This window comes from Paracoccidioides lutzii (assembly GCF_000150705.2).
Source record: "Paracoccidioides lutzii Pb01 unplaced genomic scaffold supercont2.7, whole genome shotgun sequence".
In the NCBI taxonomy this organism is placed as follows: domain Eukaryota; kingdom Fungi; phylum Ascomycota; class Eurotiomycetes; order Onygenales; family Ajellomycetaceae; genus Paracoccidioides; species Paracoccidioides lutzii.
The window spans coordinates 12,247-38,878 of record NW_015440953.1 but is presented as its reverse complement, the minus strand read 5'-3'; the positions used below and the strand labels follow the sequence as shown (position 1 = coordinate 38,878).

The 26,632-nt window shown below is 48.6% G+C and overlaps 10 protein-coding genes across 10 annotated transcripts; 5 read left to right on the top strand and 5 right to left on the bottom strand.

The window, feature by feature from the left end:
- Positions 1–36: 36 nt before the first annotated feature.
- On the bottom strand, positions 37–1,150 carry PAAG_03312 (hypothetical protein; the record flags this gene model as incomplete). Its single annotated transcript, XM_015844918.1, has 4 exons — positions 37–412; positions 494–821; positions 889–957; positions 1,117–1,150. 4 exons carry the CDS (start codon positions 1,148–1,150, stop codon positions 37–39), a joined length of 807 nt encoding a protein of 268 aa, XP_015701892.1.
- Positions 1,151–2,791: 1,641 nt separating this feature from the next.
- On the bottom strand, positions 2,792–5,652 carry PAAG_03311 (DNA damage-inducible protein DIN7; the record flags this gene model as incomplete). Its single annotated transcript, XM_015844917.1, has 3 exons — positions 2,792–5,285; positions 5,410–5,557; positions 5,640–5,652. The coding sequence occupies 3 exons, from the start codon at positions 5,650–5,652 to the stop codon at positions 2,792–2,794; spliced, it is 2,655 nt and encodes an 884-aa protein (XP_015701891.1).
- Positions 5,653–6,446: 794 nt separating this feature from the next.
- PAAG_03310 (hypothetical protein) lies at positions 6,447–7,179 on the top strand (the record flags this gene model as incomplete). The annotated part of the gene is made up of 3 exons (XM_002794719.2): positions 6,447–6,615; positions 6,733–6,817; positions 6,897–7,179. The coding sequence occupies 3 exons, from the start codon at positions 6,447–6,449 to the stop codon at positions 7,177–7,179; spliced, it is 537 nt and encodes a 178-aa protein (XP_002794765.1).
- Positions 7,180–7,528: 349 nt separating this feature from the next.
- On the top strand, positions 7,529–8,737 carry PAAG_03309 (suaprga1; the record flags this gene model as incomplete). The annotated part of the gene is made up of 4 exons (XM_002794718.2): positions 7,529–7,721; positions 7,825–7,940; positions 8,029–8,087; positions 8,176–8,737. The coding sequence occupies 4 exons, from the start codon at positions 7,529–7,531 to the stop codon at positions 8,735–8,737; spliced, it is 930 nt and encodes a 309-aa protein (XP_002794764.2).
- Positions 8,738–9,832: 1,095 nt separating this feature from the next.
- On the bottom strand, positions 9,833–11,684 carry PAAG_03308 (DNA primase small subunit; the record flags this gene model as incomplete). The annotated part of the gene is made up of 3 exons (XM_002794717.1): positions 9,833–11,048; positions 11,130–11,327; positions 11,404–11,684. The coding sequence occupies 3 exons, from the start codon at positions 11,682–11,684 to the stop codon at positions 9,833–9,835; spliced, it is 1,695 nt and encodes a 564-aa protein (XP_002794763.1).
- Positions 11,685–13,142: 1,458 nt separating this feature from the next.
- PAAG_11581 (hypothetical protein) lies at positions 13,143–15,053 on the top strand (the record flags this gene model as incomplete). Its single annotated transcript, XM_015847205.1, has 3 exons — positions 13,143–13,501; positions 13,627–14,154; positions 14,225–15,053. 3 exons carry the CDS (start codon positions 13,143–13,145, stop codon positions 15,051–15,053), a joined length of 1,716 nt encoding a protein of 571 aa, XP_015703114.1.
- Positions 15,054–15,387: 334 nt separating this feature from the next.
- On the bottom strand, positions 15,388–17,038 carry PAAG_03305 (naringenin 3-dioxygenase; the record flags this gene model as incomplete). Its single annotated transcript, XM_002794714.2, has 4 exons — positions 15,388–15,510; positions 15,649–15,913; positions 16,095–16,632; positions 16,801–17,038. 4 exons carry the CDS (start codon positions 17,036–17,038, stop codon positions 15,388–15,390), a joined length of 1,164 nt encoding a protein of 387 aa, XP_002794760.1.
- Positions 17,039–17,569: 531 nt separating this feature from the next.
- On the bottom strand, positions 17,570–20,749 carry PAAG_03304 (WD domain-containing protein; the record flags this gene model as incomplete). Its single annotated transcript, XM_002794713.1, has 3 exons — positions 17,570–19,344; positions 19,406–20,190; positions 20,268–20,749. The coding sequence occupies 3 exons, from the start codon at positions 20,747–20,749 to the stop codon at positions 17,570–17,572; spliced, it is 3,042 nt and encodes a 1,013-aa protein (XP_002794759.1).
- Positions 20,750–21,209: 460 nt separating this feature from the next.
- Positions 21,210–21,663, top strand: PAAG_03303 (DNA-directed RNA polymerases N/8 kDa subunit superfamily; the record flags this gene model as incomplete). Its single annotated transcript, XM_002794712.1, has 4 exons — positions 21,210–21,245; positions 21,303–21,361; positions 21,456–21,542; positions 21,621–21,663. 4 exons carry the CDS (start codon positions 21,210–21,212, stop codon positions 21,661–21,663), a joined length of 225 nt encoding a protein of 74 aa, XP_002794758.1.
- Positions 21,664–24,251: 2,588 nt separating this feature from the next.
- On the top strand, positions 24,252–26,632 carry PAAG_03301 (hypothetical protein; the record flags this gene model as incomplete). The annotated part of the gene is made up of 6 exons (XM_015844916.1): positions 24,252–24,355; positions 24,430–24,631; positions 24,695–24,796; positions 24,867–24,974; positions 25,028–25,175; positions 25,233–26,632. The coding sequence occupies 6 exons, from the start codon at positions 24,252–24,254 to the stop codon at positions 26,630–26,632; spliced, it is 2,064 nt and encodes a 687-aa protein (XP_015701890.1).

Genomic DNA, 26,632 nt, shown 5'->3' with positions numbered 1-26,632 from the left:
CCAATAGAGTCACAAAATTAACCCAGAAGAAAACCCTCAACCATCCGTCAACTTCTCCAAAAGACTCATACTCAAAATCATCACTAACAACCCAACCGTCACAATAATAAGCAATGCAAACCCAAACCACCCCAATATCATCGCCGATGTCCCCACCCCACTCCTCACCACCCCATTGCCTAGATCCTGCGCTATCGTGCTCGCCGCCACAGACGCCGTATGCTGCCATAGCACTGACACCAGGACGAACACGGACGAGATGAAGATCAACGCTAACGCTATTTGCGACACGAACCGGGAGGGAAAGGGCTTGACTTCGCGATCCGAGCCGTCTTCGGTGATCTCTTCGTGCCAGCCGGGGAAGGTGGCGAGGAGAATGAAGCAGATAAAGGCGAGGATTATGGCGACGATTCTGATTGGTCATATATGATGACAGCATGTGAATAAAATGTTTGAGAGGAAGGGGAAGGAGGATGGGTTTGGGAGCTCGAACATTAAATATGGAAAAACAACTGCATCCTTAAACGTCGCAGCAACCCATACGAGATTCAGCGGATCGTCCTCGGACTGCAACATGTCCGCCAGCGCCGTGGCATTTTGATTACACATGAATGCACCGCCGGTGGGCTGGATACATATTCCGAAGTATCCCACGCGGACTTCCAGCTGTGCGCCGCCGACGATGTTCGTCATGGCTGTGTTGATGCCTGGGGAGACGATAGCGGGGTCAAAGACCGGTGTATATTTTTCGTAGAAGAGGGATATTAGGAAGATTGTTGGGATTTGCGGGGAAGAAGATGAGCAGCCTGCTAGTAGGAGGGCTGTCGGGGAAGGGGAGTTGTTAGCAGTTTTCTGCGCATAGGTATGGGCCGAGGGGGACTGACTTACATAGTAATATTATAGCCAGGGCAATGAATATCATGAGGAGATGGTGGTAGCCGATTAGAGGAATAAACCCTATGGATTGGTAGAGGCAGTCAGCATGTCATTGTTCATCCGTATGGACTTTCGAAAGGACTCAATGGAGCACATTCCTCTTCCTCCCTCCTCCCCCTCCCGGGTCCACATGGATCCCAATATCATATGTCATCAATAGAAAGGGGGATTATCACTCACTCATAAACCCCGACTCAAAATTCATCTGAGGCATCCTGACAGAGCTTTCTTTCTAGTCCAAGGGACCGGATAAACACGCAACTTCAAAAGAAAAAAGTCAAAAGGAAAAGAAAAAGAAGAAGAAAAAGAAACCCGAAACCAACCAAACCCAAACAACCCCTTTCCTTTGACCCAGCTCCAAGCGGAGCGCAGTCTCCCCCCGCGTGTGTGTCTTTTTCTCTTTAGCGGGGAACTCCTATGCCTTCTGTTCCAGCTTCCTTAACAGCAACAGCACTTGAGCAGCAGAGCCAAGGGGTAGGTTAACAGCTAGTCGTCGCAGCGCCCTCTTCTGTATATATATATATATATATATACAACAGCAGTCCAGGCCAAGATTCGATGTCGCCTTCACTTCTCGAGACCTCAATCCGTCTTCCGTAATGTATCGACAAGTAGGGTCGTGGGGCGCCTGCTGTTCGTGAAAGGCACCGTTTTCCTTCTTTCTGTAACCTTTCAGATATCTTGTCAGAGGAAGTGGACGATGAGATGGCTGCAGCGGCAGTTCTTGGGTCAGGGCAAGAGGGCAGATGGGATGTATGAATGTAGGTGGAGGTGTAGGGATAAGGAGGTATGAGGGAGGAAGAGAGGGAGGATGGGTGGTCAGGTAATGTGAATGGATGTAGATATATATATATGTATGGTATTGTAGTGCAGTGTAGTGTAGCTCAACGATATGACTCTGCACTCAATCTGAATGTATGCATGTATAGCATGAGTATTGAGTAAACGAGCGAGATGAGATAGTATCTTCAGCCAGGTGAATGCCGTGTGTCCCCCGTTGTCAAGAAGCGCTATGGAGGACAGAGAGTGTAGGAGGAACGGAGCGGAGGGGAGAAGGGAAGAGAGGCAGTATCTCGGGTAAGGTTAGGAATAGATTGGTATCACGACGACGCAATATTCATGGTGGCTGGAACAATCACACGGGTCGACGGGCAAGTAGTGCAAGTATGTGTGCGAAAAAGAAAACAAAAGAGAAGACTGAAAGAGGTTGGGAGAGTAATAACTTATCCAAGAACATCACCAGAATATCCCCGGACTCCGCTGGCTGTCAAATTGTGGCTGGGCCAACCAGCTCCACCGAACCCGCCCGCTTTTTTTTTGTTTACTCCTGCGTGTTGTCGAGGCAACAAGGGGCTGAACCCTAAAACGTGGGGCTGGGCGGGAACTAGGCCCGATGCGGAAAGATGTTTACCCTAGACGTCATCGTCGTCGTTTGGTGCAACGGGCATCACTCCCAGAGTGCACTTGGCGTAAGAACATTTCGACAGATAGATCGCAGTTAAAAAACATGTTATCTATCGATGATCGCCCAAATCAACCCTCTATACCTTATCTCACGAAAATAAGGGAGAAGGGGAACAGCGCAGTGTATAAATATATATATATATATATATATTTAACGCTGACTCGGTAAACCCTAACCCGAACTAACCATTAATAAACTAAAAGCTACTGTGTATACCATCAATTCCACATCTCACCACCCCGTTTCCTCCCCACTTGTACATGTACCTAACCCAATCATACCTCCCAAAAAGCGAGTGAGAAAATGTAAAAACTACCAACGCCACACCACATGATGAATCACTTTTGAAACTTTCGCAGACAAACCCATTCACCACTCACGACTAACCACTCACCTACCAGCCGTGAACAGGAAGCGCTTAAAGTCCGCATCAACAGCGACAGCAGCTGGAGCAGCAGCGTCCCCCTTCCCCTTTTCTTCCTCTTCCCCTACCTTTCCCACATCATTCCGCAACAAATCCAAATCCACCACCTCCTCCCCCTCCTCCTCCTCTTCACTGTCCGGCACAATAAAATCCTCACTCCCCCTCCCTCCCTCTTTCAAATTCAACACAGGCAAACATGGTCCCTCAGTTTGTGCCATAAACTTCTTCATGGGCAATGACACAGGCCGAAGTCGCAACGGCGTATCATCACTGACAAAACCAACCTCCTCCTCCTCCTCCTTCTCCTCCTCCTCTTCTCTCCTCGTCTTCTCCTCCCCATCATCCCTGCCATCATCCCCGCAATCATCAAACCTATCTGCATCACGCACCAACTGCGTCGACCTCAAACACTCCATAGACTTAGACCGATGCAACGCAGCCTGTCTCAGGCGCTGCAAGGGCGTCATCCGCGCCAGATCCCGCGCACGGACCCGCTGCTGCTGCTGGAGTATCGCACTGGAGCTCTCCCAGATAGGCGCCTTTTTTCTTGCAATATCATGCACCAGTTTGCTTTCAGCAGCCTGTTTCACGGCTTGCGCCTTCGATTCGACGAACGCAAATCTATCAAGTAACTTCGAGGTCCTCGTCGTCTTTGCCTTGCTTGCGTCGTTGTCATCGCAGTCGTATTCAAACGGCTCGATGAGCAACTTGGGATCACCTTCACCCTCAATACCAGATGAAACCCCCATCATCGCCTGTGTCAACCCAGTCGTGCATGCTGCAGTACTATTATCTTCTTCTTCTTCTTCTTCTTCTTCTTCTTCTTCCACAGCCACACTCTCCTGGGTATCCCCAGTATCCCGCTTCACATCCACATCGCTTCTCGCTACCGTACTCGGAGACAAACCCATTTCACAACCCGGAGTCCCACCATCCAACCCCGCCCCACCCGGAAGCTGCACCATGATACCTTCCACAATCTCGTCCGAAAACACACCAAAATCCGACATCCTAGCCTTCTTAACCCTTCCATTCTCCCGACCACTAATACCAATGCTAGCCGTCGGACTGCTTTTGGCCCCCACAGCACTCGCAGTAAAGAACCGACTTCGTTCCCCATCAGGAGCCCCTAGCACAGAAGCAGCAGCCACCTCCTCGTCGGCATCCGAACACAGGCGCTGCCGCTTAACAGGCTGGAACTTCGACACGGTTGAAGCGCTGGCGAGGAACCTTTCCCTCTCGCTGCTCTGTGGCGTTTCGTATGCCAGCCTGGAAAGCGCAGGAGCAGGGCCAGGAGCTGAAGTTGCAGTAGAAGTGGAAATGGAAGTGGAAATCGAGAAAGGAGAAGAAGATGATGAAGCGGAAGAATCCATTCTGCGACCACTGACCCTCGCCGGTGCCGAGCTAGCCACCCACGACCGCTGTGTATTCGCATCTAAAAGCCGTTGTTGACTAGGTGAGGGCGTGAGGCTGTTCGGGTCCAATTCACCCAGCGGAACGCGTTTTGGCGTGAAGTATGCATTTATAGGTGTTCCGGGTTTCTTAAACCCCACCGACGCCGGCATGGTCTGGCGTCGAACCAACCTCGATCGCTCCGGGTACGACGGTCGTAGAACTATAGCTTCCTTCGTCCTGGGGTCCAGGTCCCCGCAGGCGATCCCGATAGCCGTATCTGGATCTATATCCGCACCGACAAATGGCATACTTTCCAGCGTCATGTCACCTGAGAGCGGGGACAATGTAACCAGCTTCCTAGCGACGGGGCAGAACACCAACTGATGCAAGAAGGTAAATTCAGCCCGTTTAAAATCCTCCAGGTACTGCGGGGGGACCCGACTACCCCCTTCAAACTGAATCATTTTCATAGTCTTTTCGACAGTTTTATACTTCCTTATATTTCGATACGCCGTCTTCAGCCCCATCCTCGGCAGGTTATCCAGATAGTCACAACCGGAAAGAATGCACATAGCCCTAAACTCTGCATCCGTCCACCCAATCAAACTAATATCCTGACAAGCCGTAAAATCACTTCGATTAATCTCCACACAATCGCCATGCTTATCAAGCTTAGACAACAACCTCTTCGCTCCAAAGACAAGCATATCCGAATCCTCCGATATGATCCCGTCAATAATCCCCTGGCGCTCGAGGTAGACGAGCTGCGCATCCGCCTCGTAAGGTGCAACGATATACTGCACCTTCACCCGTTTCAGCTCCTCGATCATCAGCCGGGCCATGTAAGGTGTGACGTCGATGGCCTTCTGCAGCTCCTGCTGGGCCTCGAATAAGCGGCCTGCATGGAATAGTTCTAGGCCGAGCCTTTTACTCTCTTCGCGCCGTTTGGCTCTGGAGGATTCGGTGCCTGCTTTGCTGGGGAGGTTGTCACCGTCGAAGACTAGGTAGGGGTTTATGCCGAAGTGGAGGAGCATGCGGACGCGGTTCATGGCGAAGTCGACGTATCTGTACTTGGGTTTTAAGGAAATGTTAGATACGTGACGAATTGGCCATTCATGTTGACCAGTGGTCTGTCAAATAACTGTAGGGGGGCAGGTAGTTTATTTGTGTATAAGGGGGTAGGGCTGACCTGGTATTATGCTTGTCGAGAGCGAGGTCGATGGCGCACGCGACTGTTCCTCGATGGAGCCAGCCATAAGCGTCGACGCCTAGGGTCTGGCCTTTAAATTTGCGCAGGCTACATGGTTTCTGGATGGATTTGAGGAGGCCGTGGAGTCCTATATAGAAAATCAAAAGTAAGTAACGTGACAGGTGAGTAATAATTGAGATATACACATATATAATAAGGGAACAACATACCTGCAATCCCCATTCTGTAACCCTCGCTCTATGTACTTCCCGGGCAGATCTCGATATCAGATAGAGCAGATACAAATCCGCAATCCGCAATCCGTGCTCCGTTTTCGTTTTCTCGCAAGGAAACTCTCTAACCAAGTATGGCTTCTTTCTGCCTGTCTAGGTCTCTAATCCAACAAGGGCCGAGTGGTACAGTCCAAGAAGAGCAAAAACGACGGGGAGAAAGAATGAAAGCGCAAGCGGAATGGGATGGGGGTTGTGTTTTGATCTGACTGCTCTGCTCCCGTCCCGTCCAGTCGCTGTGGGAAGTTGTTGACTGACAGACAACAAGGAAACACACCCACAATATATAAGTTACGCGCCGCGGAAGACGCGATTGAGGGACATTGCACGGACCAGCTGGATATTATATTGCCGGGCGGAACGAGGGCGTCACGTGGGTATTTATCTGCAACAGGCGAGAATTTTTCTTTCCGATTTCAGTTTTCTTTTATTGATCTTTGGGTTTTGGTAATTGTTCAGTTGGCAGCTGGCAGTTGAGTAACTTGAGTAAATAACTTGAAGTAACTTGAGCTGTTCTTGTCGATTAGACGATTGAAATAATTTTATTCATATTTACTGATTCCTATGCGTCTCCCTGCTCCCAGCATTCCGTGTATCATCTATCATTTATGCACGAGAAAAAAATTCATAATTTAAAAGTCGGTGAAAGAGTCGATTATTTAACATCAGGAACAGAGTGTTATTATTCTAAAAGTTCCAACTTTATACAGGAACTGTTTATATAAAAGAAAAACGCAAGGAAAAACGATGCCTAGAAACCTCAATAAAGTGCAGAAGCAGATCGCCAAGAAGAGGGGGAAGCTTGATGCACTGCATGAGAACAGCCGGGATGCAAAGCGCCTGCGAAGAGCCGGGGGAAGAGAGGATAAATTGGCCAGGGCTGCGGCGGCGACGATGCGGGGGAGGCAGACATTCGGTATGATTTACATACATACGGAGGACATCTACATGTATACACATACATTGTTTATGTTGATGTATAACGAGGATATGGGCTAATTACGAACTGCACTTTCTGTTTTCCCGTGAACAGTGGACAGAATCCGTTTCTTCCAGGAAAGCATAACAGATCCACCCGCTCCCTTCTCGGATGAGGGTGTTCTCCAGTTGATTACAAGGTGCGTACCGTTTACAGAACTAAGCCCCTCCTCTCTCCCCAAACCAATTCATCCATCCTAACCCAAACCCGAAACCCAGATTCATCGGCCGCAACCAACCAGAGCTCGATCAGCTGGCACAAGGCCGACGGCCGGGCCGGCCACCAGCCAAGCGTGAGGAAGTGCTCCGGGAAAAAATGGATGCAGAGAGCAAGGAGTTCGAGAGCGGCTTTTGGATGCCTGACATGGGCGATGGGGAGAATCTCAAGAAGCTGGCGGCGTGGAACGGGGAGTGGTCGTCGATGAGCACGCTGGGATTCATCAGGGTTGCGAGGGAAGGGGGACGGCAGAGGTCTATATTTCCGCCGAAGGGGCTTTCGTGATATTTCGGCTTTTGGGCTTTTGGGTTTTCTTTATTTGTCAGTTTGCTGCTGGCGCCAGTTAATCTCTATAGCATTCAGTGGTTGATTTGCGGATTGCTAATTAAGAAACGAGAAACGTGAAAGAAATGGAAGACCGGACGTCAGAAATTGCCTATTTGGGAAGTTAGCGTCAGACAGCCCGCATTTTCAGTTTTTCCGAGTTCCGCCAACCGCGAAAAAAAAAAAAAAAAAAAAAAATCAGATTGTGTCAAAAACTCCGTATTAAACCCATTGGTTGTCAAGCCAGCATCGAAAAATAGTCAACCAACAACCTCTCATTCAAACCTCCCCCCTTTCCACCAGCCCCACAATGTTCACCCTCCGTACCTTCACCCGTGTTGCTCCGCGCACCCTATGCAGACCCCTTACCGTAGCTGCCAGATCCACAAGAACCAGCCCCAAGCTATCCATCCTTCAGCCATGGATCCTCCGTGTTCCCCGACCTTCCTACCCAGCTGCTACGTTCTCTACTACCACTCCAAGATGGGAACCTGCGGGGCAAAGTGAGTGAGAGCTGAGATTATCCCCAATGATACAACCCAATCCCCTCTGTATGGGCTTTTGCGGAATAAATTGACTTGGCTGGCTAACTGTTGATATCACTAGCTGATCTGGAACTTGCGGCTAAGCTGCAGGAGGAGATGAAGTATGAAGCGAGCAATTCAAATGTTGAGACGCCGCCGGATTCTATTCAGTATTTCCTTGAGAATAGTCCCTTTGAGGTATGTTTGCCGGCACCCTAGCTTGTTTGGCAAGAAGATAGAGAAGAGAAATAAATATGGATCTGAAGCTGACATCCGCCATAATCAGCTTTCCCACAAAGATGGTGAAGATGAGGTCGTTCTCACAAGAACGTTCGGAGACGAAAAGTACGTTCAAAATTATCCATACCCTTATTCTTATTTCTCAATTGATAAACCCCAAAATCCAAACCCCCCATACTAACAAAAACCCCAGAATCCGCGTCGCCTTCACCATCTCCGATATCCAAGACTTAAGCGAAAGCGACTCCACCATCTCCGGCGAATCCGAAGAACTCGATCCTCGCATCGACCAATTCCAACCCCGTGAGTCGCAAGTCCCCATCGCCCACGAAGACAAAGTCTCCTCCGCCGACGAAGAAGAAGCCGACCTCGCCGACGAAGAAGAGCAAGTCCCCAGCTACCCCGCCCGCGTCAGCGTCACCATCGAAAAGAAGGGCAAGGGCGCCGTGCAGATCGAAACCCTCGCCCAGGACGGCTACATCCACATTCAGAACGTGTCCTACTTCGCCAAGGCCGATTTGGCGGATGCAACCAGCGCCGAGAAGGAGTGGACGCGCCAGAGCCTGTATAGCGGGCCGCCATTTGGGAATCTGGATGAGGATCTGCAGACGCTTATGGAGCAGTATCTGGAGGAGAGAGGGGTTGATGCGGCGCTTGCGCAGTTTGTGCCCGATTATATTGAGTTTAAGGAGCAGCAGGAGTATATTCGGTGGTTGAAAAGTATGTTTTCTTCTTTTATTGAGATGTTTTTGTGATTTTTTTGTATGTTCTGTGTATATACGATGGACACTTGGCTAACATTTCTTTTCCCTCTCGCGCAGACTTGAAGAGTTTCATCCAGGCATAGATGTGGTCATATCTCTTTCCAGTCAACAACGCCCTGCCCCTTTCTCGACCCTCCCCTCCTTGTACGGCCACCGCATCTTATTCTCCCCCCTAATCCAAGCAGCAGGATCTCCTGCACTCTATAATAATTCCATCTAGCCAACTCCATGTACCAACCAATCAATCAATGAGACCAGCCCCTGAAACTTGCGTGCCCATACACGAAAAAATTCACCTCTGTACTTCCCTTTTTGTACTGTGCTATGTGAGTGCTCTGGCTTTTTGTAATTGTTGCTTCTCTTTTTTTTCACTTGTGGTTTTTATATTAAATAAATGAATCAAAGAGGAATTTTTAATAACTTTTCTTTGAGATGTGCGGTATGGTATGGTGCATGGTAGTGGGTGGTGGAGAAGAGGTTATATACGTGCATAGAATATGGGAACCTGGGCGAAAGAACATGTGCATGCATGTAGATTGGTAAGACAAGGTTAATGCGGCAGAGAATACAGGACATACCGTCCATGAAGAGAAAAGAGAGTATGATATCATTTTGAATTTTGCTTCATCCCTCTAAGGTGTAGAGAGTGTATACAGAACAGTACTGTGTAGATCTCTCCCTGTTCAGTTTACCTGGCTACATCTTTTGCCGGCAGGAAAAGAACGCATGGAAAAAAGGGACAAAAATAGAGGAGTTAGCCACGCAAGTATCAATTGAACAGTTATCGATTTGAGTTTGTGTTAAGTTCAGTCGACATATGAGGAAATTTTATTAATCATCAGCTTGATAGCTCAAGTAGATTGTTATTTGCTCTGTTGTTCTGGCAGGTTGTTATGTATGCATGAAAAAGATGTAACAAACCAAGGACATCATTCAATCATTCATTCCCCTTTTTCCTCTTAAAAAAAAATAATAAATAAAAAATAACCCATTAAACAAGACATCACTTCCAAAAAACACCAAAACCCGAATAACTCAACCTAACCCAAAAAGCAAACTCACACCTCTCCATATCCGCCTCCACCCTCAAAACTCCATAGCACTCTCGTCCCCATCTTCATTCGCCCTCTCTCTCTTCTCCACCCCAGCCCTCTCCGCCTTGATCAACCCTGTCACAAACGAGCGGAAATAATCAATATATGGCTTCAAGCTTGTCTTCTCGTAATCCTGCAACCGCCTCCCCTTCCCATCGACATCAGCCACGCTAGACGGAACACCCCCTCCCACCCCATCAATCCCATCACCATTTACTTCTTCATCCTTCACCACCGCACCCTCACCCTTCCTCTTCCCCTCATCCTTATCCCACTCATTAATCTCCGCAATAAGTCGACTAACAGTAGGGACATCCAGCGGATCAAAATCCTCCACCCGCCTCACATCAATCGGCACACAAACCCTTCCCGTGCCCGGATGCACCACAAACGGGCTCTTGAGCAAATGTATAAGTTTCTTACTAACCTCCGCATCCAGGCGCGGATACGTATATTCCAGCGCAATATCCTGCTTCGCCTCCAGCAGCGCCTTGGTATCCAGTGCTTTCCCACCACCACCGCCCTTCCCCTTGCCATCCGGCCCGCGTGACCGAACAGACTTCGCCAACGCGTCAATGTCGTTCCATTTACTCGTGCTCGAGCGACCCGGTGCGGAGTCCCATTTCTTCCGCAGCGCGTCCACGAGGGGTTTATCAGGTAATAGGGAGAGGAGCTGCTCGGCCTGCGCTGCGGAGCTGAACGTATCCTGACCGCCGAGGATCGTGGAGGCGAAGTACGGTTTCAAAATCTCCAAACTGCGGGCTACATGCGGATGCAGCGGGCGCTTGATATTAACTCTCTTCCCGCTCTGGCTACCCCCGCGAACAACCTCCAAATACCCCGCAATAGCCTTGCGGCGGTCATCAGACAAACTTCTGGCCTTGGCATCGCATACCCATGCATGCGCCCCCCGCCGACCCGAGTAGACCCAGAGAACATGCTCGAAGCCAAAATCCTCTCGGAGCGCGGTGTCGATGACCTTTATGGCCATTGTGACGAAGGACCAGCATTTGGAGCAGATGTTGGCCTTCGTGCAGCAGGTCCGGACGTCGTCGTAATCCGTCAGGTCGATGTCGAAGACGAGTTCTTTGGCGATGGGTTTGAAGGAGGAGGCTTTTCGGAGCGATTTGCGGTCGCGTGGGTTAGTGCTGTAGACTGGGCCGATTTCGAAGCGGGAGGGGTTTAGGTGGAGGATTTCTTTGCGGAGACTGTGTGTTTTGGGGTTAGCATTTTTCTGGTTTTCTTTGAGGGAGCCATGTATTTTGTTTGGACTTGGTGAGGTAACGTACAGTTCTGCACTTGGAAATGATTGATAGCGTAAATACGCATCGTTCTGAAGAGTGAATGCGAACTCCCGATTCCCGAAATCCGGTGATGGTTTTACGGCGTGATTCAACCATTGAAAGAGATATCTGAAGGGGAATAGGCGTAGGTAGAAGGCGTACATAGTTCCAGGGTCGACTCCTGTGGGACCTGGGCCGGCAGATCTACAGAGACAAAAATATTTATCAGCTTTCAAAACCTCCTTCCTCTAAGGAAACAATAGGCGGGGAACCAGCGTACTCAGGGGTCTCTGGAGAGCTCTCCACTTTGGCAGCCACATCATTAGTGGATGAGGGGAATTCCTCATCGTCATAGTCATCGCCGTCGAATAGGTTCTCTAGCTTGACGGTCTCTGTGGGATTGGGTTTTGTTTCCTCCGCCTTTCGGGAAGCATATGTCGCATTATCATCGGCATTGCCATTGGCATCACTGTTATCCTGAGCCGGTGGAGTGGCACATGATGTCTCTGGCTCTGGGGCATCTGGCAGGATCTCATTGCCATCTTGGTCGGAATTCGACATGCTAACTTAGAGCTAGAGGAAAGGTAATGTCGTGAGTTTGTATGTGGCTTGCTGCTTCGGTCTGAAATATCAGAATATTTGAACATCTTTTTTTTCACCTCACTCTGGGACATTTGCGGGGGGACGCGACAGGACGCGTAAATTGATTACCTAATATCTTTATTTTCTGCCAATCAATGCGGTGAGGAGAAAGAAAAACGAAGTATGCAAGAGCCAGCGCTAGACCAATAAGGGCTTAGCCTCCATTCTAACCCAGCGAATGGCTTGGGGCAGCCGGAGATACGTTGATCCACGCGCTTCCTCTTTCATCCTCATCATCCCCTTTTCACATCCGTAGACTGAGATATCTACAACTATAGAGTGCTTTGATGTATATAAGTTATCCCTTCTTCAATTCCGTCCTCCCTTTTATCCAATTGCCCGTGTGTTCTGTTTACTTTGCTGATTTATCAAACACAACCTTGCCTCCAGCAGCCGGCAGGTCATCCTTGATCCTGACATGCCGCTAAACATCCATCGATAGTAAGCGTCTTAATCGATCATGATCAGAACCCAAATCCAGAATAGCACGGTGTTCTGCTTCTCCGTCGCTTTCATTTCATTTCCGTGCCCAGTGGTATACGGTCTCGGCTATTCCCGGAGCTGAATATCTCGTGAAATTCAAAATGATCTCGGCCCTGTTCGCTGAGCTTGCCTCCTATTGTTCATTCCGGAGTTCTGTTAATTTCCAGTCCCAACAGGGGTACCTAGGTATCCCCGCCAAACCTGTGAGTATGTGCTCGCACCCGTACTGCTACTAGCAGGACAAGGTGGGAGAAATGGCTTCAATGACTCCAAGCAATATCTTACAGCTTTCAACCTCCAACTTCAAGGCCTGATATGTGATCGTTAAAGTTGCCCAAACTGAGTCGCGATGCTTAATTTCCGGTGCGACAGAAACGAAGTTAGGGTAACTAGACATGGGTACTTTACTCCATTGGAAACGCCATATGATCAACGCACTTTTTCCATCACACTCAGCATTTCAGACATCGGGACCAAGGTCCATCTTTGGATCATTTGAAATATGTATTTAGAAGGGCGGAACAACCCCCGCTCTGGCACGGACCCGAGCTCTTCTTGTTCAATGTGAGCAGGGATACTGGGAAAACGATGTAGTAAGCTTAATCTGTCAAATGTGGTCAAGCATTATGCGTGACTCAACAAAATTTTTAATAAGCGAGCTCAGTTCGTTGAAATCAAATACTGCCCGGGATATCCGTCCTTGCAATGGGGGGTCTTGGAGCTTGTTCCTCTCGCTGCGCAGAGCTCTCTACAGCTATTTGTGGTAGAATCACATCAAATCATTAATTCAATAAGGCCTAGCCAGGACTTCAATCATTGGGAATACACAGCCTCTATAGGTTTGCAATAACCACCCCAAGATTATCATCTGGTTTGCATTCAGGATATCCCACAATGTCCCGAACTTCAGTGGAAGTGATCCCTACATCCGACTGTGCCCAAACCATAACATTAAAGCCATCAACAGCATCAAAGGAACCGGGAGCGTTAAAATTACCCACAGCAAAGCCCAACCGTCTCGGGGTGCTCGGTGAAGATCCTGAAAATCGAACCCAGGTGCAATTGCATCCATTGGCAGTGACGGACTCAGAAAATGTATCAACAACTAAATCCCTTTCTAAATCGAAGTCGGCCGTGATAGTCATCTCAGCTTCGAGCATGGTTTTCATGGTCAGTATATTGAACGGCATGTTAACTGTGGGCTTGCCAACAATAGCTCGCGAGACAAATTTGTCAGAGGGTCTGATGCTATGGTGAGAGACTGACCCTAGCCATACATAAATCTATAATTCCTGGCTTGTGCTTCCTGCCGCTCTTTGCTGTTGCTGTTGGTGTTGCTGGTTGTGTTCTCCATGTTGATTGCATCTCCAAATCCAAGGCCTGCATCAGCATTCGGGCTTACATGCGGCTGCACGCTTTTGCTCTCCGGTTCTATTGGCGATCTTGTCGGCAGCCGTACAGTATACCTTACCGGCTCTTTCTTGCTTGCCGTCTTCACATTAGCCTGCGGTCTGGCGCAAACAGGCATTCAGCTAATCATGTTCCGCGCAATGTCCGGAATTGCCATGTCGCTCTGTCTCCCCACCGCCGTGAGCATTATTACCTCAGCGTTCCCAGTAGGTGGAGGGCGAAACATTGCCATCGCTTGCCTGGGCGCTGCTCAACCTGTGGGATTTTCCATAGGAATCGTTCTCGGAGGAATCTTAGTTGGTTCCATTGGCTGGAGATATGGGTACTATATCTTTGCGGTTATCAACGTTCCTTTCTTCTTCGTTGCTCTCTGGGGTGTTCCTAAGGACCCGCGGAAAACCCATCCCCTTACGTGGGGACGTGCAACATCGGAAATCGACTGGGTAGGAAATATTCTCGTAAGTACTTCTCTTGGAATGTTCTCCTATACCTTTGCGTAAGTAACGTCTCCATCACTTCACATAGTCCACATCCCCTACATCCACGCATTAACATCCCACTTACAGCATAATGTCCACGGGCCCAAAATCCATCCTCCGTGCCGCAAACCTCTCAATCCTCATCCTCGCCCTCCTCTCCCTCGCCACATTCATATACTGGATAATCCGCCAAGAATCCCAAAACTGCACCCCCCTAATCCCCCCCTCCCTCTTCCGCTCAACCCCAACAACCCCGCACCGTGCCCGCAACTTCTCTGCCGTCTGCATATCCGTCTTCTTCACCTGGGCCATCTTCAACGCCCACCAGTATTTCACAACCCTCTACTTCCAGCGCCTCCAACACCTCTCCACCCTGCAAACATCCGCCCGCTTCGTCCCAATGATCCTCTCCGGCGCCCTCGCAAACATCCTTACAGGCCTCGTCGTCAGCCGCGTCCGCGCCGATCTCCTCTGCTTCTCCGTCGCTATCGTTTCAGCCGTGGCGCCGCTTTTAATGGCCCTCGCGCGTCCATCATGTTCATACTGGAGCGCCGCCTTCGTGGCCACAGCTCTCATCCCTATATCGGCCGATACGCTCTTTACCGTGTCGAATCTTGTAATCACGTCGATATTCCCGCCGAAGACACATGGGTTGGCTGGTGGGGTGTTCAATACTATTTCACAGATTGGGATGTCTGTGGGCTTGGCGGTGACGGGAGTTATTTCTAGTACGGTGACTGAGCAGGAGAGTCGTGGTGGTGGTAGTAGTGGGGGGAGCGCGAGTGATGATGGTCACGCGCTATTGAAGGGGTATCAGGCTACATACTGGGCGTTGTTTGGGGCGAGTATTTTGACTGTTGGGCTGAGCTGGTGGGGATTACGGGGTATTGGGAAGGTTGGGCTTAAGAAGGATTGACGATGGTGAATGATTAGGTTGAAAACGGGTAGGATTTGAGGATATATGGACTTTGATGATTTTAGGACAATTATCCTTCCCGATTTGAAAGACGTAGCACATAGATAGTTGGGTATATGTCCTAAGGTGTTTAATTAGAGGATCATACAGAAATGTCACTTCAGTTTTCTTCGAAGGTCTTATTCATCACTTCATTGCTAGTGTGCTAGGTCATCTTCTTTCACGGTGCGATCGCAGAAATAAAGATTGGGTATAAGTATAATTAAATATCATGCTTCGTCATATATACAATCATTCATGGAACAAAAAAGCCAGTTTATACAAAGCTAGTTGATTAATGGGCTTCCACCGGTTTACTGCTAACCTGAGCTCTCTCCTTGGCTAAACCCTGTGGCTCCTCAGCGACCTGATTGTTTTGCGCCTGCTCATCTCTGATTTTCTTGAGCAAGGCTGGGTACTGCACAAAAACAAGGGGGATTAGCACTCCAAATACATATTACCTAGGACATAAGATCAAATCAACGAACAAATGGAACAGGTTGTAAAGGAATCCAGCCCTCTCAAACCAAAAATTAAAAGGAAAGAAACGACATACCCAGCGCTCTCCAACATCCGGATGACTCTTTATCCGATTCATCAGCGTCGCCTCACCGAGATGACCCCATTTCCCCTTCGAAAACGTGAATTCAATATCGTCCTGGCGTATGCCGTTGCGTTTGATAACCTCCTCGCGCAGCGCCTTGACATGCGCGGGAACATCCATGCTCTCGAACGTGGCATCGTAGCTTACGCCCTGGAAGAAGGGGACGCTGTAGCGAGCGCCACTTCCGCGGGCTGGGCTTAGGACGCGGTGGGTCGTGCTGCATATGATGTTAGATATCTGAGGGGAAAGTATCCTTGATGCCATAGGGAAAATATATGCCCGTCCATTGCCGACTAACTACCATCTTTCTCTCTCTCAAACCGTGGAGATGTGATTGAGATTGAGCAAAATGGAAAGAAAAAAAAAAGAGGAGGGAGGGGGGGGGGGTAACAACTCACCTCTGACAAACACCCTGCGTCATAGCCTCCAAACCTTGCCCCATAGCCACAACAAGAGTCCCATCAATAGGCGGACAATCTACCCACTCTCCCCGATGATTCTGCACCTGCAACCCCCGATGCTGACTCGCCTGCAACAAATAGCTCGTAAGCATACTATCCTTATGCGGACCGACACCCTGTCCCTCCCCCTCCTCTGCCGGAACCTCCAGCTCATCCAGATCCGGATACTTCACGATCTTCAACTTGTGCTGCTGCGTCTTATCGAAGAAGCGCTCGAAAGCATTGGCCGGCAGTCCGATGGCCTCCGCCACCAGCGAGATGAACTCCATGCTTATATCGCCCATCTTGGTCATGTACTGTTCGTAGACGGGGCGGAAGTTGGGGAGGTAGGCGGATTCGGGCCATTGGTTGGGGGCTAGGAGGTTGTGGTAGAGAGGGGCGGAGGGCCAGGGCAGCGGGTGGGTTGTTGAGAGATCTATCTGCTCGCGCCAGTCGGTTTTGAAGCGGGTTATTTCGTTCCCGAGGCGGGAGTAGCCTGTGTAGATTTGGTTAGGGGGGATCAGTCTTTGCTTTCCTTTCTCTGGTGTTCTTTTTGTGTCCGATGCACTTGCGCTGATGGCTTTGGACTTGTCCCACTCCTTATAATCACAGTCCGCATGAGTATATAGATATATGCGCTCTTCATATTGAAGCTATATCATACCAAGAAAACTAGGCGCATTCTTCATCTCAATCTCCAATTTTTTCTCATCAGGTAACTCAAAGAATTTCTTTCCTTCATCAATAACCTCTTGTATTAGCTTATCATCGATGCCTGTGTTCTTGATATATAGGAATCCAACTTCCAGTAGCGCATGTCGCAAGGAATCGAGGAAGGCCGGCTTTGCTGCGGGATTCCGCGCCTCAGCCAGATCGAGGATGGGGATGGAGTCGAACGACATTGTTTTATATTGTATGCATATGTAGATATACAGTTGGTATGAACAAATGTAAGAGTGCAAGCTGTGTATATGACGTGTGTATGTGTAAATGTGTATATGTGTATTGTGAATGTGTCTACTGCATCTTGTGTAGTTGAATGAGGGGGAGTCAACTGAACTAATTATGACGACACATCCTCGGCGAAAATGATCAAGTGGCTGTCGACATCGCTGGCATCCATGGATCAATGCCGAAGCCGATGAGATGTGATCTAACTATTCCGTACATAACTCTCGGAGCTTAGAGCCGAGATTATTTCTGAACAAATATTTAACCCCCTGCCAGTCCAGTACATGTCCAGTTCCTCCACCAACAAGAGCGCTAGCTCGAGTTAAAGCACATACTTCCAGCTGCCAACAAGATATCAAAAATTTTCCACATACCGCTAGCTTGAATAAAGAAGTTCTAAATAACTGCTAAACGCCCTTGAGAATCCCAATAAGCGGCTCAAGTCAGTAAGTTACATGGGCACAAATCATCCTCTCCTTTATCTATGCCGTAACGGCTTTTGCACTAAAATGTTTAACGACACCTTCAAACAACACATTAACACTGGGCAAGGCAAATGACGGTCCCACATCAAATATATCAGTCAAGTTGCCTGCCGCATTCGCATTCGCCCTACCTTGGCCAAAGCCAATCTGTCGCGATGCCGATAGCGGCTCTACAGCACCTGTACCGGAGGGCAAGCTTCTTCGTTCAAGTGACCCATACGTGCCGAAAATATTCTCTAGGTCCGTCTGTATCAGAGATGAGGACACGTCAGCAGCGATTCGTGGTATAGCCTGTTTGAAATCGCCCGAGCCAATCCGATGAATCTGCGCCGCGGCATCTATCAGAATGTATTCACCAGTCCGCAGGTCGGGGAGGAGGGCGAGGCAGGCATGATCCAATTTCATCTGGAAGACTGGTTCCAGGGAATTTATGTTGAAAACGGTCAGATGGTGGACGGGTTTTGCCTGTAGTTCAGCCCGTGGCTCATCTGGTGCTTTCCGTTTGATGCTGGCGAATGTCACAGCGAATGTTTGGCTTTTGCGGTTTATGGAGAGCAATTTTGGGTGTGAGTCTGGTGAGTAGGTTTTGTCGTCTTCCATAGCCATTATTAGTCTGATTGTATCAGCCACCGTATCCCAAACTACCAGTTGGGTTGAGAGGATGACCATGTACCGATCCAAAAAGCCTACGCCGTGCTGGGTGCCTTGGTAGAGGTTATCCCGCCTATGGCATATCTCTCCCGTATGAGGGTTGATGAGATACACCAATCGGGCTCCTTTCTGGTTAGTCCAGCAGACAGCAAGAACCGATCCGTCATCTGAAAAAGCGAGGCTTGCGGTTTTGGAAGGTGTTGGATCAGATCCATGCACAATCTTTTCGAGTGGGATATTGCGGATAGGTCTCCATGTTTGCAGTGCTTGATTGTGCTTATCTTTGACCACCTGGCCACTGCGATAACGAGCATGGGGCGACCAAATTCGGACGACGGCGTCTTCTCCAACTGTAACAAAAGCCGAGCCAATAGGGCTGGCTGTTAGGTCCAACACTCGTGTGGAGCCTTGGGAAGTGTTGAAGTGCGGGGCATCAATGCGGGTACTAAGCTCCCACTCCTTCGAGCTTTCATTCCAGCGCCAGAACTTTAGGAAAATTTCTCTTTTCTCTTTTCCGGGGGTGATGCTGGTGGGATACAAGACGCTCACGTCTTGGGGATACTGTAACCATTCATCGACGGTTGACAGCCACTCTCCGTCCGATGTTACACCAAGATACTTGATATCCGGCGTGGTTAATTCCGTACCCTGAGGTCCAGTCTGGATGACAGAAACATTAGTTCTCGCAAGTGCCTGGCGTGATACATGTTGGCCCGTGAGCAGATCGAAGGTCTGAAGAGATGATGCGCTGGAGGGGCTATCGAGAGAGCGTGCTGGTGAGGAGGAAACCGCTGCTAGGAGATACTCAGATTGCACAGGATGTAAGATGGCAGGCAAGCGGCTTTGGGTTGCTTCGACGGGTTTCGAGCCTGAAGGTTTATCCTTTCTGGTTGCTTGCGATGCTAACTGCAAGCCACTCACGCTGGCAATAGGTCGTAGTTCTGACGTAGAAAGAACCATGGCAGAGTTGTCCGCAAGTCTAACTGCGTAAAATTTTCCTGTGGGCGATACAACGACGGAACAAATAGTGGACGATAGATGGGGCAAGAACTGTTTTCTTCCAGTATCGAGCTGATATTGTACAATGACAGTCTCCGAACCACCTGAGATAATATAGTTTCCTACGCAAAAGAATGTTAGCTCTAAATTTGTATGTTCTTGTAACTTAATAAGGCTATTTACCGTCTCGCGACCACTTTAAGGTTTTGACAGCGGTTCGGTGCCAATGCAGGCGGTTTGTCACTAAGCTCGTCCCGGAATTGCCTCTGTTCTCAGTCCGAAGCAAAGAATTGAGGATGTCATGGTAGATCAAAATTGCACCACTTTGGTCACCCAAAGCTAAATCGACTACTCTCGACACTGCAGAAGATATTGACGATTTCGAAGAAGAAACTTGAACAGATGGCGAACGCTCACGAATATCAGAGCAGGTAACAGAGATTGGCAACGTAATTTCTAGCCAGGTATACTTGATGGAATCCAGAGAGTCCAGTCGTAGTTTAGATATATATCCGACGCAAAGTTGATCATCAGCAATGACGACAACGACCCTCCCATCCGCGGCAACTTTTAACTCACTGGCTGGCATGGAAATCTCCCGAATGGCTCTGCTTTCCCAGGATTTGGAACCACCCTTGACGTGGATCCATATCTCAGTCTTCCGAGAGCTTACCCCACTCATTGTAAAAATAACATCCTCATTTGCAGAATCTTGACCCCAAGAGCCGGAGCAGGTATCCATGGAGATTATGTTATGGCCAGCTTTCCATGTTTCAATCCGCTCGCCAGAGAACCAGTCCCATTTCGAAATCGCTCCCAAGTGAGTTGCTATGTACAAATGCTGTTCCGCATTGACCACGGAGAGCTTGCTAGCCGCAATCTCTTTCCGTACGTCCAGAGTCCTTACTGGGCTGGAAGTTGCTACGGAAAATACCCGAGCAGAAGTGTTGGAGAAAAGGATGAAGTGTCTATGCCATGTTAATAATTTGATACCTGTCACAGAAGCAAGTAGGCTGGCGAAATATATATGGATACCAAGACTTACTTTTCATCAGGTGTGATAACAGTGTCAATATCACTAAATCTGCCACCCACCGTTCGTGATACGCACCACTCTGTCGATTTCCTCAATTTATTCGACAATTGCCCATCCGTTATCGAATTCATTTTGTTGCGCTTTGAAACAGCGGTGGATGGAGTCGCAAAAACATCGTCACCCGCTTTCACTATCAGGGCACCATCATCTGGCTGAGGTGCCTTTCCATTTCGTTCATGTTTCTCCTTTTTCCTGCTATGTTCTTTCGTTGGTGTTTTCCGGTCACTTTTCCTGTCAGGGGATTTAGCAGCTGTGCTGGCCTGCTTCGTCGTAGACGTAGGAAAACCGATTTTCTCCTTCGAAGAAGAGTGATGCCCTATCCTGCGCCTCTTAGTTCGATCCTGTTCAGGAGCCATCTTCTGGTCCGTCGTATCATCGACAGCCAATGGTCGTTTATCCGCTAAACGTGCGGGAGACTTTTTCGAGGGCATTGGGGGAGAAGTTGGGAATGTTTCTTAGGTCCTCGGTCAAGTTTCCAGGGGTAAAACCCATTCTATAAACACACAAGTATATGTGCGTTTTTACCTATCCCGCAGAGCACTAGATTATTACTACGGGTAGAGTCCATCCCTCATTCCTGTCCCTTTTTGCTTGTCGTTTCTTCTTAAGAGAAAAAAAAAGTATGCGGTTTGGAGCTAACAAAAAGTTCGCGGCAGAATCTACACCGACAAATAGAGCACTAGACCAATTTGGGAAGCAGCATCGAGATCGAACAAAAAATTTCAAGCCTCAAAACAACAACTATATCAGTCAATTACCTACGGTTGTTTCCAGCGCTGTTGTTTGAACTCTTGAATTGCTGTGCTCATTAGGTTCCATAGGGAGGAACTTAGCGTTCTCTAGTCCTGCATCTCAATACCATCTCGCCTCTTTCACCTCGTCCGATTCACCATGATTATCCCCGTTCGCTGCTTCTCGTGTGGAAAGGTGAGCCCTGCCCGACACAGATCCCTTCATTTGGGCTACAGGCTAATAATGGTATAGGTTGTTGGAGATCTCTGGGAACGATACCTAAAGCTTCTTGATGAGGGCGTGCCTGATGGGTAAGTTCGTTTAAACATTCAACAGCCTCGAAGAGCGCGCAAACCCAAGGGGAAAGAAGTCATTATGTGTCTGATAGTAATGCGGCATATACAGGGATGCAATGGATCAGCTTGGCTGTAAACGATACTGCTGTCGACGAATGCTCATGACACATGTTGACTTGATTGAAAAGCTTCTTCGGTACGAAAAAAGCTCGTTTTGTTCTATATCCTTTCCCATCCGGAATATTCCATTCTAACCGATGATACATGTGGATAGATATAATCCTGCGGAGAGAGATCGAGCGAAAACCCAACTGTAGATTGTCGGATTAAAACACCTCCCGTTATTTGATTGAGTTCAGAACAATGACCTCCACAGCCACGCACATATGCACGAGCGAGAGGCCCTTCATCCATCTTAGTTCCTTTGATACGCCGTGACAACCCTTTTTTGGACACCTTTATTCGGGACGATGAGATAACGCCCTATTCCATCCGTCTTTTTGATTTACCGGATCTTCGGTTAGAAAACAATGAGCCCACCGGTCAAATCCTCGCTCAAACACCGACCTTTTCGAATCATGTTCCACGAATAATTGCCCAAACCTCTTGGGGGAAACATTCGAGAACCAGTAACTAACATTCTTCATCTACATTTTACTTTACCGGATAAAAACCATCATTAAACGCCGATTATGTAACTTTCGCGGGGTGGATTTGAAAGGTTAGTTACTGGTCGAAATGCAGAGGATTATGCAGCTTGCACTGGAGGCGCAGCAACAGAGCAGGTTAGAGTGACAGCTTCATGTGGAAAGGGAGGGGGAAGGAAGGAAAAGGAAGATCGAAGGAAAAAGTGCGATTATTGTCTAAATAATAGCGTATGATATTATTACTGAATAGACAGATCTAATGCGGATTTTCTTCTTGGACTGATCAGTCCCTCTACCAGCATCCAGAATATATATTAAAGAATTACTAGCAGATTGGGGCCAAAGTCGAAACCCTGATACTGCACCCTGCAACATAAATACAAAACAAGCAAAACAAGGGTGTTATCTCTGAGCATAACCGAATATGCGGTATGCGGGTTGTTGTTATGAATCTAGGTAAATAATTTCTCTGAATCTTCAGATTGATTCAGCAATTAAAAGGCGATATTCAGGCAGCTTCTTCGCGCAGGGGCATACGGGAGGAATGGTTTCGGTTGCAGCGAATACCGATCATGGAACTCCGAAATCCGATTTCCCGAAGCGAGCGCATTCGTTGGCTTTCAAAAGTTACTAAGGACCAGGGGAGCAGTCAGTTAAAATAAAGTCGTTTTAAGGGCTTATTTCGTGCCGGCTTCATTGTTCTGCTGATTGAGGACAGGAGCAGGGATGCATGAGCAACCATCAGCACTACGAGAGTTACTAATAGTCCCAGGTTTCAATGTCGCGGGCTGGCCAGTGACAGGGAGAGAGGACCAAAGCATTTAGGCCATTCTTCACACAATCCCGTCTGACAGGATTTTGGATCGGACAAATTCGTCATGACACAACCTTAACACTGTGCTGGGACTGAGAGGAGTTCGTCCAGTCCAATAGCCCAGCACGAAACAAGGACATGAATTGGAACCTAATTGTCCTCAGAAGAAGGAATTCTTTCCACCAGGCAGCCTAGCCTGCTTAGATACATTACAGCTTTTAACAACCATCGCCTTCCTGCATCTGATCTATCTAGTTGTTTTTTGTTGTCGTCGTCGACAGTAGTTGGCCAGTTCATCAGAAGAAACAGCCAGCCTTGCCAACCCTAGAATGCCTGCAATGATACGAGCCAACTAGAAGACTGACATTTTCGTCCATCCAAGAAAACAAGCAACTAATGCAGCTGTCGAGAAACAAACTCGCGCTGTGACTGGTCGATGCGGCCTATTGGTGTCCACCATCACTTTTTCCCAGCGGCTAAATTGCAGCTAAGACTGCTAAGGATTTGCTATAGCGGACGGAATCGACAAAGCCAACAACCCCCCAACCACAAGCCTGTGTCGCCTTTGGCCGTGGCTTGCTGTTCCATCCGTGCTAGGTCGCTACCGGGGTGGTCGGTCCCGTCTTCGATTGATTCTTCTGTTCTCTTGTGGTTGGAATAACGAAGAGGAGAACAAGAGGGATCACAGAGAAACCCACTCATACCATATTTACCATACCTGTGGACCCGTGAACAAAGCCAGCAGCGGATTCTGTTGAATCTCTGACAATTCAAGTTCTATTCTGGCCCTGTGGACACTCCCTCTTGTCTTCTGCAACGAATCCCCTTGACTGGATTTTGGCCCCCTCGTTTTCTTTGAGCGTCTTTCAAACCTCGCTTCCCCATCCAACAACAACCTTGGACTGGACAGACGGTGGAGCCAGCGGAAGAAGACCTGTGCGGGGTGTGCAGTGTAATCAATCATCGATTTGACTGGCACCTCGCAGATCCTGGTTCAGGACATTGGTTTCGAGCATTGGACAGCTTGTCGTCTTGTGTTAATTTTTTTTTTTTTTTTTTCAAGCAAATTTTATAACTTTTCTTTCTTACTACCAAATTTTATACACTCAATCCGTCTTCGTTACCTCTATTTATGGGATGATAGGCACTACAGATCTGTTCCAGAGGGCATAGCCATAATAACTGATTCTGTAACTAATCAGCGACCTCCAGTGAGTCCCTTTTATCACTGAGATACGCTCCGTCAACGCTGAAATAGGTCTTCTCTGACAATATGAGCCAAATTCCTGTTGAGGGTTTGGCTGGCCAAGCAATCACCAACAGCGGGGTCATTCGTATCAAAAGCACGAGCATTGAATGATCGTCAATTTGCTCTTCTAAATACCTTCATATAACAACATTTGATCTCTCTGATGATCCTCCTGGATCTCTCTGATAAACCGACATGCTAGCTGTTAGATCCCCGTCTTCTGTCTCCTCGGGACCCCAATTATCCGCATTCTCCCCATACTCTGCGTCACCAAGTTCACCAGCTCCTCTTTTCTCAATGTAAGTTGAAAGTCTCAAGATATATACTGCGAGAAGTTCCCCTCTGATCATGGCTCTAACTCCATTCCTGCTAGGAAATCTGACAAACAACCTCCCTCTCAACGATCGCCATCACCCTCCCACATGTCCGCCGATTCTCGATCGACCGAAGAGGCTACTAGCAGGACCTCCCCAAAGGCCCTCACCCCAAACGGACCTGATGTTTCGGAGAACCAAGATGCGATCATCAACGGGGATATTGGCCGCTACATTCCGAGGTCGGGAAGCTCACTCAGTGTATGATTCCCGCTACATGCTGTGCAGAAACGCATGAGCTGGTATCAATTGATATCCCTATAGATCCGCACTTCCGGTGCTGGAGTGAGCGACTTCAAACCTAGCTCGGACGAGGATGAACCCCCGCAATCTGTAATTCACGTCCCCTCCGGTTTTGGTAAATTTGTAGGTTTCTCCTTTCCTTCTGGATTTGTCAAATTTGTCACTATTCACATTGAGACTGATAATTCAGCAGCTAGATAGTTCACCTTCTCCCCGCGCAGAGTCTATCAGATCATCGTCGGCACTATCGGATGTGACAGTCACTACGCAACTGGCAGTCCACGGCCATAATGCGGGCAAGGTTGGCTCCACCTAACAAACCCAGATGTGAACTCCACTAAAAATGGGCTCTAGAAAATGTCATCCAGCCCTGTATCGCCGCCGCCAATCACCACGCAAATCGCACCTCCCGAGGACTGGTCAGATCGAACAACGCCTCTTGCAAAAACAAGACAAGAGGTTGAAGATTTCAAAAAAAGGGCTAGGAAAAGCAACTTGGAAGGTACACTCATAGTATCCTTTCTTTGTGTCTATATAGTAGTCTGACACTCTTTGGCAGATATACCGGAGACTTTGGACACCGACCAGCCTGTTGAAGAAACTGAAGATGAAACCGAGCCAACCCCAATTAAAATGACTTCTACAGTTGGTAAATTTCAGGATACGGAGGATGAGTTGGATGCCCTGAGAGTTGCATTATCGGAATGCTGGAATTTGTGTAATACCCTTGCGAACTTAAGTTATATCCATCGAGAGCGATTGTTTAACTTTTCCGGAAAGGGAGACAAGCAGGAACAGGCTTGGAAGTCGTGCTGGCAACTTTGTCAAAACCTTTATGAAAATCGAGATAGCGATGACCATCAATTCCACGTACGGCCAACGTTAGATCTTTGCCGTGACTTTTGTCAAGCGCTGTTTGAAGTTCGCGTGCGTGATAATGAAGTCGCCGACTCCGTGCTGCGTGTGAGTTTTGAGCTCAACAACCATCTGTATAATACCCACGATCGAAACCTGCCCGAAGCATTTCGGGAACGGACATTGGATTTTTACATCACGCTATGCCATCGCCTTATGAAGCAACGAACACGATTAGCGGAAGAAACAGACTCCCTCTTGAAGGCTTGCTGGTCACTGGCCGAGATGTTGTTCAGCTTACGGCAAAGCAGGCGGGAGGGCAAAGAACCCGATGAAGAGCTCCTCGGGTCCGCTGTGCAGGCATGCTGGGAATTGTGCGATCTTTTCCGCGAAGGCTGGACTCAGATTCGACCGGATCGCGGCACCCCACGGCCCAGCCAGACCACCTTCACCCAAGCATTTTACCAAGCTAAACGATCCGAGTATGCCGTAATGGCCGAGGAGTCCCAATCTCAGAACCGCGGAGGGAACCCGGAAACTCCCACGACAATATTTGAAGATACCACCACAATTTCACCTGATGAAGCTCCCTTGCCTAACATTCTCCTCCTAGGCCCTGGCCTCACCCAAGTAACCCCTCCTAAATGGTCATCTAACTCCTCCACGCTGTCCGGCTACTCCCAATCCTCATCCGGAAAGACAACAACATCATCATCCAACAACACCGTCAAATCCCCCGCGGAAGACCCGAACCTTACCTGCCTGAAACTCCTAATTGTCCGTGCAGCCATGAACAGCGGTTTCCAGCGGGGGACGACTCAAACGCTATCTGCGTTTGTGAAATCTCTCTCATCAGATTCCTTCGGCACGTTGGTGTGGCAACGCACACTTCTAGAAAATTATAAGAAACTGGTTGTCTTTGACGCGGCATTCCGCGACGTTGCGCCGCCTGCCCGTGCGGGTGCAGTGGATGTTGCCAACGCGGTCAGATCTATGGTACTGCATAATGGGCAGTATATCTGGCTGCAGGACCTGTACCGATTGGTGTTTGGCTTCCATACCGAGGAGGCGTTACACCGAAAGAGCGTTACTGTTCAGACGTAG